A 17,009-nucleotide genomic window follows, 5' to 3' on the forward strand; every position below is an offset into this window, starting at 1 on the left:
CAAAAAAAAGTGCTATATATGTGCAGACCATTTACCATGACACACCATTGCTCTGAATTGAACATGGAGAGAATAAACATACGTCACTGTTCATTTGGCTTTAAACATTTCTTTGTCGACTTTTCCTTGGTTTTGGAACAAGCCATGTCATCACTTCACTAATCACTTCACTATCCATGAAAGTCTGCAAAAAAATTTTTTGTTTTTCCAGATGAGCTTCCTTCAACTAAATAATTTACATAAATGCATGTAAATTATGCAATAGAGGATCTTCTACATAAGCGGTGATGGCTCGTGTTTAGAAAACTGGATTAACTGAAGTACCGGCAGATTTTTTCCCCCCAAAATTAATCTGTTCTGCTACAGTGTTTTTCAAGTGCTTGGTTTGATCCGTTGAAATACTTTGCTGGGTCCACATTTGGACTGTACTCCCATTACATATAGCTTTGTAAAACAAAAGATGTTTATGGATGATAAACCGTAAGCAGTGCTATGCTGTTAAGAGTTATGCTACTTTGTTCATTTAATAATTTAAGACAAATTTGGTGTAGGAGCACCTTTAACTGTTTCAAACCTGGCAGCCATATCTTACACCTCACCAGTCAACCCCATGCAGCATTCCTTCTCCCTGTGTCATGGGCAATGATGTGAAATAGTTTTTGGTTGAGTTTGAAAAGTCAGCAGCCTAAAGTAATTATTGGTATGCGACACCCGCACTAGCGATGCTTTAATCGAAAATCAAGAATGACTTAATGGAGTGAGTGAGAGGGTGAGTGTAAGTGAATGAGTCAGTGAGTAAACAGCAAATTACTGAACGAGTGAGTGAGTGAGTGAGTGAGTGAGTAAGTGAGTCAGTGAGTAAGTGAGTGAGTGAGTGAGTGAGTGAGTAAGTGAGTGAGTGAGTGAGTGAGTGAGTAAGTGAGTGAGTGAGTGAGTGAGTCAGTGAGTAAGTGAGTGAGTGAGTGAGTGAGTGAGTAAGTGAGTGAGTGAGTGAGTGAGTGAGTAAGTGAGTGAGAGAGTGAGTGAGCGAGCAAGCAAGCGAGCAAGTGAGTGAGTAAGTGAATGAGTGAGTGAGTGAGTGAGTAAGTGAATGAGTGAGTGAGTGAGTGAGTAAGTGAATGAGTGAGTGAGTGAGTAAGTGAATGAGTGAGTGAGTGAGTGACTGAATAAGTGAATGAGTGAGTGAATAAGTGAATGAGTGAGTGAGTAAGTGAGTGAGTAAGTGAGTGAGTGAGTAAGTGAATCAGTGAGTGAGTGAGTGAGTGAGTAAGTGAGTGAGTGAGTGAAAGAAAATGAGTTTGAAAAGTCAGTGGCAAAGCATCCATCATCTTTTACCGCTTACTCCTTCTTCAGGGTCGCGGGTGAACCTGGAGCCAATCCCAGGGAGCATCGGGCACAAGGCGGGGTACACCCTGGACAGAGTGCCAGTCAGTAGCAAAGCATGTAAAAATTAAGTGCAACGTCTGCATTAACAATGCCCCAATGCACAAACAAGGAAATTAATGACTTAATGGAGTGAGTGAGTGAGTGAGTGAGTAAATGAATGAGTAAATGACTGTATGGATCAGTGAGTGAGTAAATGATAGCGTGAATAAGAGAGTGAGTTAGTGAGTGAGTGTGAGAGAGATTGTGCATGAGTGCATGAGTGAATAAATTACATGACAATAAGAGAGTGAATGAGTGAGTGATTGAGTAAGGGTGAGTGAATGAGTGCATTAGCAGAAAAATGAATGAATAAATTATGTGAATTAAAGACTGGATTAGTAAGTGATTGAGTATGGGAGTGAGTGAGTGAATGACTGAACAAGTGGATGAGTAAGTGAATGAACGAGTGAATGAATGAGTGAGAAAAATCCTTTAGAGCACACAGTTATTTCCAAGTACATAAGCTAATAATGATTATTAACAGTAAGAAACATGGTTTTTCCTGCATTTAGCTCATTTTAATTGCAATCTGTCTCTCATCTACCTAGTTATTTTAATTTTTTTTAAAAAATCAAGTAACTATTGACTGCTATTTGGTAGCTGTGAGTTATAAAAAGGATGAGGCTCTAATATCTAAAACAGTAAAATGTTTGCTAAAATAAAATGAGTCAAATTGTTTACTGTGGTCTTAATAGCCTTGAAGACAATCACATTATCTGGATGTTTTTAAGACCCTGCTATCATTACACACCAGGCCCAATTAAAAACCATATGACTTGCATCTTTTGTTGCACCACATTCCTCATAGAAAGTAGCTTGTTAATTTCCCTAAACTGATTAAAACAGCATGTTTCAACAAAATCTTTCAAATATGCGTTGGCAAATTATTTAAAGAATTGCTCCTTTGGTCATACAAAACTAACAAATCTAATTAGAAAAATCCATTACAGTTGGTGTGTGACAAGAAAAAGATGATGAAATATTTATAATTAGAAAATAGTAATTATTATTATTAGTAAATAATTATGTAATTAATTGCAGGTTTGGGGCTAGGTTGCAAACAGGCCAAAAAAAAAAACAAAAAACAAAACACACACACACACACACACACACACACACACAAAACCCACAATAATGCAGTCTGCTAGCTTTACAGAACTTCTCAAGGATAGTTTGGCCATGGCTGATCCTGATCTTACTGCACTTGTATAAAGAGGTGTCCAGCCACCACAAGTGTGATTTCACCCCTCACAGCTCACAGCACTGATCTTCAGCTTTACTGAGACCTCCGGGTGCAATCCTAAGTGAAGCACATGCCTGGGTTCCCTCTCCCTGCTCTGTGTTACATTCAGAGCCAACATCCCAGAGGGTAATCAGTGAGGAGGCTCGCAGGGAATGTCAACAACATCTGCAAATGTGGCTACGGTGTGCTACTAATGCTGTACACATAATGACCATTTAGAAGCCCTTCCTATCCAGTGCTTACAGCACATACCTTGAAATTGCCTGCTAGATATAATCTAGGACTGGGCAATGTGGGAGTATAGGTAGGAGATGAAACGCTGATACTGCCAATGCTATTTTGGTGCCTTCTCTTAAAGCGGTTACCAGAAATAAGAAACAAAAATCGTGACTTTAGTAACACAAGCTTCTGTCTGGGTGAGGAGCTGTTTTGAGATATCAAAGTGTCAATATCCCAGCTAGCAAACCACCTTCATATTAAGGTAACTTCACATTATATGACAAAATTCTGAGACATTTTGAAGGTAAATTTTGGAACATTTTTGCAAACAGATAGAACCTTATTATTCTGTATGAATAACATTCTATATGACTGTTTCTTTTATCTCTTAATCTAATGAATTGGGTAAATATTTAGAGCCTATTAAGACATTATATACCATAAGTCTTAATTTACTTAAATTATTCTGTATGATCTAAACAAGATATTTTACCTATAATATTTAACAATACTAAAATACATCAGAACATACTTATAGCACACAAACATGTCTTAAAAGAATATGGATATATCAGCTCAGTAGTATTTTATACTAACTGATGGTAGCTACAATTGTAGCTTTCTGTTATGCTGAAGACTTTCACAGAAAAAAAGACAACAAACAGCAACAACAACAACAACAACAACAAACCACAATATCTTAGCAAGTGAAAATATTTTGACTATGGGTAAATTCATCTAATATTTATTACGAGATGCTTTTACGCATTTCAAGCTGTAAATGATGTTATTCTATTGGCTGATCATTTTGTTTCTTTCTAGAAGTAAAAGCGTAAAAATAAGAGTATTGCAAGCTTTACATTTGTAAAAACATCTAGAAATAGGTTTAATAATCATTTGTTTTAATAATAGCCAATAATAACCAAATAATCATATTTGGTTTACTGTAATCTTATAATTGGAAATACTAGATAAATCTGACTATATTCAAATATATTCTCCTGTTAAGATGACACTTTTTTAAATATCATTTATACATGTAAAACCAACGAGCACAGTAGAATTTACTCTCAATGTTTTGTATACTTACTTTTTATTACTCTCATGAACAATATGTACAACCCCGTTTCCAAAAAAGTTGGTACAGTATGGAAAATACTAATAAAAACAAAGAGGAGTGATTTGTAAATTATAAGGTATTTGATGTTTTAACTAATCAACTGCACAGGTTTTTGAAGGTTGATACACGCAACTTGTTCCAAAAAAGTTGGGACAGGAGCAATTAAGGACTAATAGCTATGTGACAAGTTGAAATAAGAAGGTGATGTGAAACAGGTGAGGCAATCATCTAATCATAGTACAGATGTGGCCATTTAAAATGCGAGTCAAAGCAAAAGGGATCCTACGATTTCATGTGGTATCACGCAGAATAATGCGCATGCTGCGGCCACAGGAAATACAAGACCAGCAGGGGCAGTCATGTTTCATTTGAATAAACACGGCTTGCTAGTAGATACAGTAGTTCTGCCTGGACATATACTGTATACACATATATTCTTTTACCAAACAAACGGTGCTGTTTCTTGCACTGAAGCCCATGATCTGGTTGTGTTTGGCCCATGGATTTTGCAACAAGCAGCAGAGCACATTAAACATTGTCGAGCCTGAAAAAAATGGAATGTGTTGTCGGTTAGATTTAAGAAAAAATATTACATATGGTTTACATAAAAATATTACGTTTCTCATCAACACTTATTATCATCCACACACTGAAAAAAGCTCATTAAATTTACTTAATTCAAATTTGTATATCGGTTCCACGGGATTGAACTAAGTTACATTAACATAATTTGTTTTCGTACATCAAACATGATTTGATCAGATAGTATATTTTCAATGCCCTGGATAAAATTAAACGCAACATGATTTGCAAATCTCATAAACCCATATGTTATTCATAAGAGAACACAGTAAACATATCAAATGTTTAAACTGAGTAAATGTACGATTACAAAAAGGTAATTTTGAATTTGATGGCTGCAACAAGCATATATCTTACTTTTCTATCCCTCACCTCTTTGAGAGTGTGAGTCAGAAAGAATTCAGGGAGTGTGTTACGCCATGCTCCCGTTTTATTTCGCGGACTGACGAACGCACAAATGCTTAAACTGAGGAAATGTACTATTTTAAGGGGAAAATAAGACTACGAGAGTTGATCACGCTCACTTCATATGCTTAAATCTTGTAATTAAAAACTTGTTTAAATTAGGTTTTGATGAGAAATGTAATATTTTTATGTGAACCATTACACTGCACATTAAATTTTTATTGTACTGTGTTCAGCTACAGTATGTTGTTCCATTTGCCACCTAGTGGTTATTGTGTGAAGCACAACAAATGAATTAAAATTCTTAGAACCATGACTACAAGATACCGCGTGATCACAAGTGACGACTTGCATGAAAGCACGTGGAAAATCGTGTATTCTTAAAGGCCACATCCATATATAAGGAGCCTCCAAAAAAGGCCTAGTCCTTCAAGAGCACGGATGGGTCGAGGCTCGCCAATCTGCCAACAGATGTGTCAGCGTATAATCCAACACTTTGAGAACAACATTCCCCAAAGATAAATCGGTAGGATTTTTTTTGCATTTCACCTTCTACAGTGTACAATATAAAGAAAAGATTCAAGGAATCCGGTCAAATCTTGGTGCGTAAAGGGCAAGGCTGAAAACCACTTCTGAATGCACGTGATCTCCGATCACTCAGACGTCACTGTCTTAAAAATTGTCATGAGTCTGTAATGGATATTCTGACATAGGCTCGGGAATAATTTGGTAAACCTTTGTCAGTCAACACCATTCGCCGATGCATCCACAGATACAAGTTAAGGCTTTACTATGCAAAGCAGAAGCCATACATCAACACTTTCCAGATGCGCCGCCGACTTCTCTGGGCTCGGTCTCATTTGAAATGGATAGTAGCACAGTGGAATCGTATTTTGTGGTCTGATGAGTCAACATTTAAAAAGTTTTTGGACAAAACAGCCGTTGTGTTCTCCGGGCCAAAGAGGAAAAGGACCATCCAAGCTGTTATCAGTGTCAGGTCCAAAAGCCAGCCTCTGTCATGGTATGGGGGTGTGTCAGTGCCCATGGCATGGGTAACTTGCACATCTGTGAGGGCACCATTAATGCAGAAAGATATGTACACATTTTGGAGAACATATGCTGCCATCCAGAGCAGGACAACACCAAACCACATCCTGCCCGGATTACAACCGCATGGTTGCATAAGCAGAGAGTGCGGGTGCTAGCATGGCCTACCTGTCCTGACCTGGGTCCAATTGACAATTTGTGGCACATTATGAAGTGCAAAATAAGGCAACAAAGGCCCCGTACAGTTGTGCAGCTGAAGAAATGCATAATGGATGAATGGGAGAAAATTCCGCTTGCTAAACTTAACCAACTGCTGTCTTCATTCAGCGTCCAAATGCTTAATAAGTGTTATTAAAAGAAAAGTTGATGTTACACGGTGGCAAACAGTCGAATGTCCCAACTTTTTTGGAGTGCATTGTACTCATCAGAATTGAAATGAGTGTATATTTTCAAAAATAAATTAAATTCACAAAGTGATACCACAAATAATGTGTTAATGATGTGTTTTCAATATAGTACAGGGTGAATTGAATTTTCAAATTACTCTTTTTTTTTTTTTTTGCATTTTCCATACTGTCCATCTACGGCTAAAACGCGTTCCCAAACTCATTTACAAATGGGGTTACAATTTCCTCATTTGTTTCATTAATTTGTTTTACAAATCAATATTCCGAAGATCACTCTAACTATGAAAAAAGATTGTGCTATTGATATGTGCTACTATATATGTGCTACTATTTTAAAACGTTACTTGGAGTCACATTTAAATGAATAGTGTACATGCTGTTATTGCTATCTTGACACACGGAACTAGGGCAGGAGTTCAGCAATAAAAACGTAGGCTCCATCCGTAGGACCTTGATAACTTTGTGTCTCACTCACTCAGTGGAACAAAGGTAGTCAAGAAAGTAAACATGGAAATATAACAAAACATTTATTGAAAATAGATTTACAAGGCCTATATTATACAATACATAAATATAATTACATTTATATAAATATAAATATAATCATTTGCCCAAAAAGTTTGGGAACCCCTGAGAAAACACCACCACAGAAGAATAATGATGTTATAAAGCGTGATTAGGTTTATATGGTTAACACATTTTAGACCTAAATCCCAAATAAAAGCTTATAATACTGAGGTCACAAATTGTTTATCATAGTTCCAACAAGCAACACCACTGATTCTGTTGACAGGTCTTTGGTAATACGGTCAAGTCATCGACCCCAGGGTCAAACAGAAAACAATTCAGTATCTTGCTCAATAAGATGGTGCTAATAGGATTCACATTCATGCATGTTTCCTCTAGGTTCTTGAATAAATTGTATTCATTGGTTCCTTCTCAATGCTTGAGGTCACATGCCACTTCGCAGTGACAGCCCTAGATACAGTTATTTCTTTTCTTAAGGATCTATATTGTAGAAAATGCTTGTAGGCCCAACAGTAGGGTTCAGAAAACACAAAGATCATGGTTAACTGCTCCCTCATTACAGCTCCAAATTCAAGTCTCTGTGAGCAAACAATGAAGCAGTCAGACATAACGCACCATTTTCTCCCGCCAATCAATTACTCCTGCTTCTTTCTTCTGCCACCCCCTGAGCAGTGGACGCACCGAGCCCAGCTTGTCAGCAGTAATAGGATGCGCCTTTCTCTGGCATGAGCCAGCACAGATAATGTCTAATCTATAGCGTGCTCACTGCTTGGCAACAAGGGTGTATCCCGCTGCGCCAATGTAGCCTTCATCCATCATGGCCATGGAGCCTGGCATTAAGGGAGAGCGTGGCACAATGCCCAGTATAGATCACAGCGTGTCCTTCAATGCTTGGAAAGGACTAGTGTGTGATGAGGACAGTGAGTGAGAGAGGCTGCGCACCTGCATTTTATGATGATGGCTACAAAAATGCAAATCAGCATGCACAGGCTGACATGAGTGAACAAACAGGACCCGCTGCTTGTCAAACATCTCACCTGCATCAGCACATGGACCACTGGGTATTAGTGAAAGGGAGGGGCTACTCCAGCAAACAAAATGGTGACACATAGTGAGAGGGAAAACACGACAGAGACAGAGATATGATGTACGCTGTTGCAGACGAATGCTCAGAGATTGCTGCGAAAAGTCAGCAGGACATGGATGGATCTGCAGGTCAGGAGGAGGTCAAGATGAGCGCAACCTGCCTGAAATGCTCATCTCAGTGGTAATAGCAGGACATTGAAGGAAGTCAAGCCAGAGATTGAAGGAAGATCTTGACAAGCACAGAGATTGAGAGTCACTGGATTATTAATGAACAAAAGAGTATACAGGTCAAAGAGCAAGGAAGAGATCATTCAACAAATGTCAAGTACAGTATAAACTGCAGGGCACCCTAAATTATTTAGTTATTTTGAGAAAAACTGACTTGTACTATGCAACACAGCCTGCACATCATGAGTGGCTCGTGACCACAAATTTTGGTGGGGCAGGACAACATTAATAATGACATAGCCTCAAACTAATTTAAGTTGAGAGGCTATAATACTTGACTTATTCTACAGGCTACTATCTAGTGAATATTTAGAGATACCCCATAATAGGAAGTTGAGACTCAAGACTTGAATGAAGTAACCATGTACATCAATTTACAAGAGAGAACAGATGTGGTCTGGTCTGAAACCCACACAACCGAGCAGCCTGACAAAAAGTTATACAACTCCTTCAGATCATATATGATCTCTGACAAAACTCCCGTTTTGATCTTTTACATGTGCAATTTTGTTCATGGCTATTGAAATCAAAATTGTAATTCTATAAGCAACTGGTAAAATCATGATTTTTTTTCTGGTTGTTGCTAATTACACCCCGAAGACGAATTAACAATCTAGCTAGTTAGATTACAGTGTAGATTAAATTTGTTAATGAGATTTTTTCCAATTAGTGAAAGGACTGTGGGATAACTATGGAATAAAAAGATGGAAGTGCTCATTTTTATAACTTTTTGAAATAAGAAATGTAACTGTGTTTGATACAGTAGGTGTGGTTCCCATTGTCGCAGTGTGTGAGACAAACACAAAAGAAGTAATATCCTTAACTGGCTTGTCTGCTGCCCCTTTCTAACTTATAAACAAAATATTCAGCGTGATTCCTGCCCCAATGGGCCTTTGTTAGCACTTCTTCCAATTTTTCACCACTAGGTGCAATCTTAACTCTACTTGGCTAAATGGAGTGAGCACACAGCCCCATGGTTGCACAATATCTAGAAAAGCAAATCGCTAAAATATTGGGTTAGGGTAACGCTTATCTGTCAAATATATTTTTTTATATATAGCATTTATGTATAAATTATATATATATATATATATATATATATATATATATATATATATATATATATATATATATACACATATACACACACACACACATATATATATATATTATATTTTTTGCTGAGATCACCACTGGCACCAATGTAATTTTACATGTTGTGATTTAAAAATGTGCAGGTAATGTCTTTTTAATTGCGTGTTCTGTGAGAAGTAGACTGTCACATCATTGTTGGGTTGATGTAATAAAATGAGATGCTGCGCATGGAAGTTTCAGTGGGGGAATAATTGCAGTTTCACTGACTGAGTTCAAATTCCTCCAGAGCGGCAAAATACGCACGGGGAAAGCGAGGATCGGAAACACATGTCAAAACGAAAAATAGCAGAGTTTTTCAAACAATCCTCATCTCTGTCAAGCACCAATGCTGGTGGCACACCTGCTAATAAAAAAAGCAGACTCCAGTTGAGCCAGCATGAGAGATAGAAAATGACGGAGACAGGGAGGATCTTTCCGTGTCAATAAATGAACGCCCAAGTAAAAGTGCAGAAAGGCATTTTAAGACTTCTTGGATTCAAGAGTTTGCATGGCTCAGGTATGATCATCACACACAGAAAATGTTTTGTGAATTTTGTTCCAAAGTGGGCAGAGAAATAGCGGGGAAACAGATTTCATTACTGGAATGAACCATTTCAAGAAAAAGACTGAGAAAGCACCCTGTTTTTGGTGGAACAAAGTGCTCCACAAAAAAAAACACAGTTAGCACAAGCAGTGTCTCATGTATGTAAGCTACCTAAAAATAAAATTCAGCACTGTCTACTTGATTGCATGTGAAGAGCTGCCTTTCACCAAATTGACCTCTCAGATATTACTAATGAAGAAACATTGACTAGATGTGTGCAAGACGTATGACAATTACACAGAAAGCATGTAATTCAACCTTGGAAGACTTGATCAGGATCAGCACAGAGGACCCATCACTTGAACAGTTTGATCCTGAACCATGTGTCAAACACTGGTTTTCTGCAACACAGAGGAGGAGGCCAAACTACACTCAGTGATGCTGACATAATTATGGTCAGTGACACAGGCTCAGATTCTGTGTAAAGAGCGATTCTTTGTGACTGTATATAGTTCTGAAGTTGGAAAAGATGTACAGTTCCAACTTTAAGTGAACTTGGATGAAAATGCTGACGCTGTAAAAGAGGCCTGACGTACACACATGACAGGATGACTGAAAGTACGTGTTTTAAAATTTTTTAAACGTAAGATCAGTCTTATATGGCACTTAAAAAAAATCATTTGGCACCTATTTTTTTCTTATATGAGCCAATGGCTCCTTAATATTTTTTTTTTTGTCTGGAGCCCTGCTTTTGACATAACACAATATAGACAGCTGGATGGTTATAGCTCTGGTTCTCTCTTGCCAGTTGTGACTCAGACGAGCAAGAAGCATGTTTAGTTTACTAAAACAAATCCAAATATTCAACATGTTGTAATGCTCTAAAATAAGCTCTAAACAAAAGTATTTTAGATCATATTGCTTTTCTCTTGACTTTATTTACATATGTGATCTTGAAGAAATCCAAAATGAATTAGATTACACTACTTTCATATTGAGATACTTGGATTACGCTACTGATTGCAATTATTTTTTTTTTTTATGAAGTAATTTGTAACTGTAACGGAATACATTTTTAAAGTAACCCTCCCAACCCTGTATATGTATGATATATAGTGAATAAGGATTTTATGAAGATTGATATTTGTTGATGTACTGTACATGGTTAAGCTCTGCGACACCTGCCACTATGAACGAGCCACCACTACTGCACATGGTTAATGGATTTCTCAGGTTGGGTGAACACCTGTGATTTGTCGGCTGCATATTAATTCAGCAAAATCCAAACTTTGAACAGCGACATTTTCTGTGATTTATGTAACAATCACTGCATTAGAAGGGCTATTGTAGCTACAAATATATGATTTATTTAAAATGCTGATAAATCTATTGAAGTCAGTAATAATGCAAGTCAAAACAGCTATTTTGATTAAAATACTACACAGTCTACAACAAAAATATTGGCATCCTTCCCAAGAATTAATTAAATAGTACCATGCAGTATTTTAAGCAAAACCAAACAGAGACACTGTTTTTATTTGAACACAATACTATTTCTTAAGTAGAGCTGTTTTTTTTCCTACAAACCTCCTACCCTTGAAATTACTAGCACCCATGAACTTAATATTTGGTGAAGACTTCCTTGAATAGAATAAAAGTGCTGAGCAACTTTAGAGACCCTTTCAGAGGTATACTAATGTATCTTATTCCTGGCAAAGTTTCAACAAGTCCAGCCTTGGCTACAATTGTATTTCATGGTATTTTCATATGCTTATGTATTTTTATATCCATTATACACATGTCAGCAGCCATCCATCTCTTTTGTGTTGAAAGCTCTTTGTTTTGTTTTGTTTTTTTTACCAATGTTGCTGGATGACAAAAAGATTATATATATGCTCAGCCTCATATTTGACAACCTGGGAGCAACCAGGTTTTGAATACTGACAGCAAAATAAAAATGCACACATTTTTAAAGATCAGTTTGCATTGATTTTCAATAATTTTGCAACATATGTTTTTGAGACAAAAAGATGAATAATTCTATATATTTCCTTAGTTCTGGAGTGGAAAATTTGAATTATTGTGGGTAATGTTTATATTTTGACACAAGTGATTTTCCTGCCTCGTGTCCAGCTCTGGATTCACTGCGACCCTGACCCGAATGAAGCAATTACTGAACATTTATGCCCATTCCCTTAAACCTGGCCAATAATTCTGGAGGTGACTCCAGTTCCTTTATAGGTTACAGTTAAATTGCATGATATGTGAAAGATGTCTGATGTTTTATTTCATAGTAGTTTTCAAGTTTGCTTAAACTGTTCTGACAAATCTTTATTATATACATAAACAAGCCACAAGACATGATCTGTAGGCCCACTGTGTAGCCTGATCCTGTCAGATGGAAAGTCCCTATGAAAGCCATGATTGATGAGACATTTGTCACATGATGTAAATGTCAGAGCTGTGAGTGACACTAGGTTTCCTCGCCTCAAAAGCAAATACCATTCCTTCATCCATCAGACTCCTTCACATCTCCCAGGCTACCATGATACCTCTAATCAACATATCAATTCCATCAATTTCCTGCCACTTGGTGGAATGGCGTGTGTGGAGGGTGCATACTGATTGAATTTGGCAAATTGGTCAATAAGGGTGAATGGTTTGGGGCCCGCTTCTCTTGTATTAGGGCTGACACGTTTAAAGATGGTGGCCAGATATCCCGCAATTTGCATTGATTAAACATTCATCTTGTGCATACTGAAAGGGATTTAATTCTAAAATGATCCAAATGGACAAACAGAATAATTTGATGGGTGTGTCTAAAAATAACAGGGATTATTATCTGCTATTTGCAGCTGGGGACAACCTATATTACAACATAATTAAATGAACAAGTCAAATTGAAAGGCTTCACAGTATCAACTAGTGATTGAATCTGTCAATTGTGTAACCGAGCCAGAACATTAGCAGGCTTTAATGCTGTGAGGTTGAGACCATGTGAGATCCTCTAGGTAAGGAACAGTAGCACAATGCAGACATTAATCTGGGGCATGTTTTTCTGTGGTAAAGACACTAGAAATTCTGCAGCAGATAAATGGCTAGTCTAGACGAGATTAATGTTGAGATGGCTATAGATTGTCAGAGAGACAAATCCAGTAAACAAGGACACTGGACCCATACCCCAATGGAGAGCTGTCCATCTGGATAACTACTATTTACCATCCTCCTCTTTCTCTAAAGCTCCGAATGGTCAACAGCATCAACAAAACTTTGTCTGACCCCATCTTGCTGAAGGGCATCTATTTGAGAGCATGTGCTGTTGTGCCCTCAGAGATAAAAGCTGTTCTTTAAATATTTATTTAGCAAGTTTAATCGAAAGCTGTTGAACAAATAAGGTGTGTGAGTGTTGAAAGCAATAGTGAAATATCCATAGTCTAAATTTCCAATCTCATTAGGAATTCTGCTGTACCATTTGGATGTTTTCACTGTAGAATCCAGAAATGTGATTCCAAAAAAAGGTATAATCTGTACTGGTAGAGAGAGAGAGAGAAAGAGAGAGAGAAAGAGAGAGAGAGAGAGAACTCAAAATCATGCTCACACTACTTTTTACCAAAGGCCTTTATGCTCCTAACCTTTATTGTGATTTTACATACATGTACAATGCAGTGAAATGTCTTTGGATCTGCTAGATTCAAAGGAGCTTTGCAGTGCTTATATTTGAACTCTTAACCTACCAATCAATAACCCAGAACCTTTACTGCTTGTATGTGAATGCATTTATACACTCAATTTTTTTTTTTACTTTGTTAAAGATGAATACTTTCTTAGTCAACGGAATGTTTCCATAGAAAATAACTTAAATGCATACATGATTAAAAGATTAGTAAGGTCGCAGTGTTTACTGTTGTGGGTTGCCTCTATTTTGTACTTATTGTTTATTCAACAGACTAATAGCTTTTAAATATGCTGAAAAATGAATGGCACTTGCATCTTGTTCAGTGACAGTTAATATACATATTTCTGTAAGACAAGCAAACATGAAGGGTTCTTTTGGTAACAAGGATGAACAATCAGTATCAAAGGCTTTGGGAAATCTCAAAAGATTTTGGAGATCCTCCAGTTTTACAGTGGATGTAGAGTTGTCAACATTCACAAGCTCCAGATGCAGCCAAACCCCCTTGTGACCAAGAATAGATCATGTCAAATTGTAACTCTAAATCAGACTTGATGCAAAATTGTTCCAAATGAGGTTCTCTTACATAAGTCACCCTGTACACACACTAATACCACATGTTGAAAAAAGGTTTGCCCATACAAACCGTACCATATATACATAATGAAAACAGATACTGGCCATGCAACAAATGACAGCGATGTATTTGGAGACAGACTGTCAACTCATCTCTATCAGATTGCGGGCACTGACTGACATAAAATGTGAAAGTACTGGCAAGGATAGCTCTTCTTTATATCTGTCTCTCTAGTAGATCTGCAGCAAAGCAAAAAGAGAGCCCGAGACCACTCCCAATGTGATCTATAAAGTGTGGAATAGAGGCAAGGATCAAAGCATGTGTGCAGGACATATGGAGTGCTGCAGAACACCATGATGTCAATCATGGCTGCAAATATCAATGTAAGAAGTGATCTCGACAGTAAGATCTCAAACGTAATAAAATTGCTTAAATCATATTTGTGCTATACAAAAGTGAGATGGAAAGATGGTGTGGACAGGACCTGGGATGAGGACTTACCGTGGCCCCCTCTTGTGAGGAAGGGCATCCTGTTGATGGCGATGGGTACAGTCCCGTGCTTGTTATGGAAGTGGTGGACATGATGTGTGGTGCTCAGACTGGAAGACACGCGAGCATTGGCTGTTCTGTCTGGCAAGGAGACTAGCAGGACCAGAGATAATGCCAACCTCCACCAGGTGCCTAGGCCCATCAGGCCTGTTCCCCCGCACTCCCAGCCCAGCAGCAGCACCTCCAACTTAGGGCAGGAAGTACCGCACCAGGCCCTGCCACCTCCCATCTGTCCTAGCTGCTGCACAGGAGACATCTCAGAAAGGGAAGCCCATGTCAGCCATTATCCACAGGACAAGTAAACAGCTCAGCAACAACGGTGTGATGGACACCAAAAAAAGAAAAAAAAACCTTCAAGACTTTTGCAGTAGGTTTCCAAAGAGCCAAAAATTATTGGAAAAACAAACAAACAAACAAACAAACAAACAAAAAAACAAGCTCCTCAGTCTCTGTTAAGTCTGCCTTCAAAATCCAGTAGGGAAAAAAATGTGTTGCTGTCCTTCTTGGCCAATTTGTCTTGGTTCAACTCCCAATTAAATAAAAAGACAGAAAAATCAGGGTAGTTTGTCTGCAATCAAACAAAACAACACAATCTTGCCAGAATTGTAAACATCTGTAAAGGCAATTCCCAAAGGCTTTCACATGACTACAACAGCCATTATTTAATGCATCAGAACATTAAAATCAGCTTAATGAAGCAAAGAAAAAGTGCTCCAGGTGACTCTCTCTCTTTCCCCGTTCTGTCTCTTCCAGCCTCAGGTACAGCTTACGCTCTGTTAAGACCACTCTCCCTCAGAGGGCGGCCCCTCCACTGCAGAGGAAGTGATAAGAAACATCCCAGGAGGAAAAATGGATTATTCTAAAAAGATGCAAGGATATAAAGAAAGAAAGGCAAAGAAAGCTAAGAAAGAAGAAAAATGATATGGGATGACAAAGAAAGGCAGCAGGAAGGCAAACTCTGATGGAGAGAAAAAGCAGCAGAGGGAGAGAGAGAAATCTGCTGCAGCGCGACAGTGGGAAAAATCAGTAAATAAATAAATAAATGCAAGCTCCCCATGAGTCCTAGAATGCGCTGGTAGCTGAAATAACACTCCTCATTGAAGCCCTCACCTTCCAGAGCCTGAGCCGTAGCAAGAGAGCGAGTGCCGAGACAAGGGACAGAGCGCAAGCAGCCGAGAGTCTCTCTCTCTCCGTCTCTTCTCTCTCAGCCGCTGACGTGCACTCTGTATTGATTAGCACTGCTTTCCATCCCCCTCACTGCTCTCCTTCCTGTTCCCTGCTCTCTCTCCTCTCCTCTCCTAGAAACGGACACACTCCCTAGGACACTGATGATTCCCAGAGGAGAGGCAAGAAAAGATGGTAGGAAAACTGTTTTCTGATGTTGCACAGATTTTTACAGGCTAATTAGAACCAAAAACTCCCAGATAGCGCATCCTCCTTTCCTCCAAGATGAATCCTTGAAGGAAACAATATCAGGATAGTCAGGACTGTGAGCAGAGAGCACAGAAATGAAGACTCTTGGCTGTTCTCCATGAAAATGCAAACCAGGACACAGAGTCCTCCTTCTAAAACCATAGGCAATGACTATCACGGTATGAGAGAGAAAGAAAAGGGGAAAGAGAGCAGCGTAGTGTGTCTGTGTGAGAGAGAGAGAGAGCAAGAGAGGGAGAGGGGAGGGAGGTGGAGGAGGCAGGCAACACAGCGCATAAGCACACAGGCAGACCTAGAGACAAGCCAAAAGGAAAAAAAAAGTATCAAATACAAGCGATCGTGAACACCCAAGCCAACAAATCAGAGCTAATGTTGCCTCACTTTAGCATCTGTAAATACACCAAGACTGCAGTGTAGTGCATCCAGAATTAGCAGAACGATGAGGAGTCAAATCAGTCTCTAGGATTTTGGAAGGTATTAAATCAAAAGATTTTGCAGATCCTTCAATTTTACATTATGTGGAACTGGCAACATTCAGAAGGTCCAGATCTAGCCCCCAGCGCCCCACCCCTGTGAAATGAAATAATAATTTACACCAGATTTGATCAAATGAAGGCTCTCTTTTTTGCTCTCCACTTGTCCCAATTCTTAAGACCATAGTGCAAAATCCTTTGTGATGGAGATTAGCTCTGTTAGCAAGGGCTTGTCATATTCCAAAAGAATCCTGCCTGTTATTAAGTGTAGGGTGCTAAAATGCAATCAGAGACAGGCACAAAGTGATGCAAACAATGCAGCTCTGTTTAAATAAGAG

The 17,009-nt window shown here is 38.5% G+C and overlaps 1 protein-coding gene across 1 annotated transcript in view; it reads right to left on the minus strand.

Moving 5' to 3' along the window:
• Positions 1-16,783, minus strand: part of LOC128622226 (neurexin-3-beta-like) — a 123,813-nt gene extending 107,030 nt beyond the window's left edge. The window contains exon 1 of the mRNA XM_053648554.1: positions 14,720-16,783. Coding sequence (XP_053504529.1) covers positions 14,720-15,023 — 304 coding nt within the window. The 5' untranslated portion in view covers positions 15,024-16,783. The remainder of the gene's footprint in view (positions 1-14,719) is intronic.
• Positions 16,784-17,009: the final 226 nt, after the last annotated feature.

Source organism: Ictalurus furcatus, chromosome 18 (genome assembly GCF_023375685.1).
Source record: "Ictalurus furcatus strain D&B chromosome 18, Billie_1.0, whole genome shotgun sequence".
Classification (NCBI taxonomy): domain Eukaryota; kingdom Metazoa; phylum Chordata; class Actinopteri; order Siluriformes; family Ictaluridae; genus Ictalurus; species Ictalurus furcatus.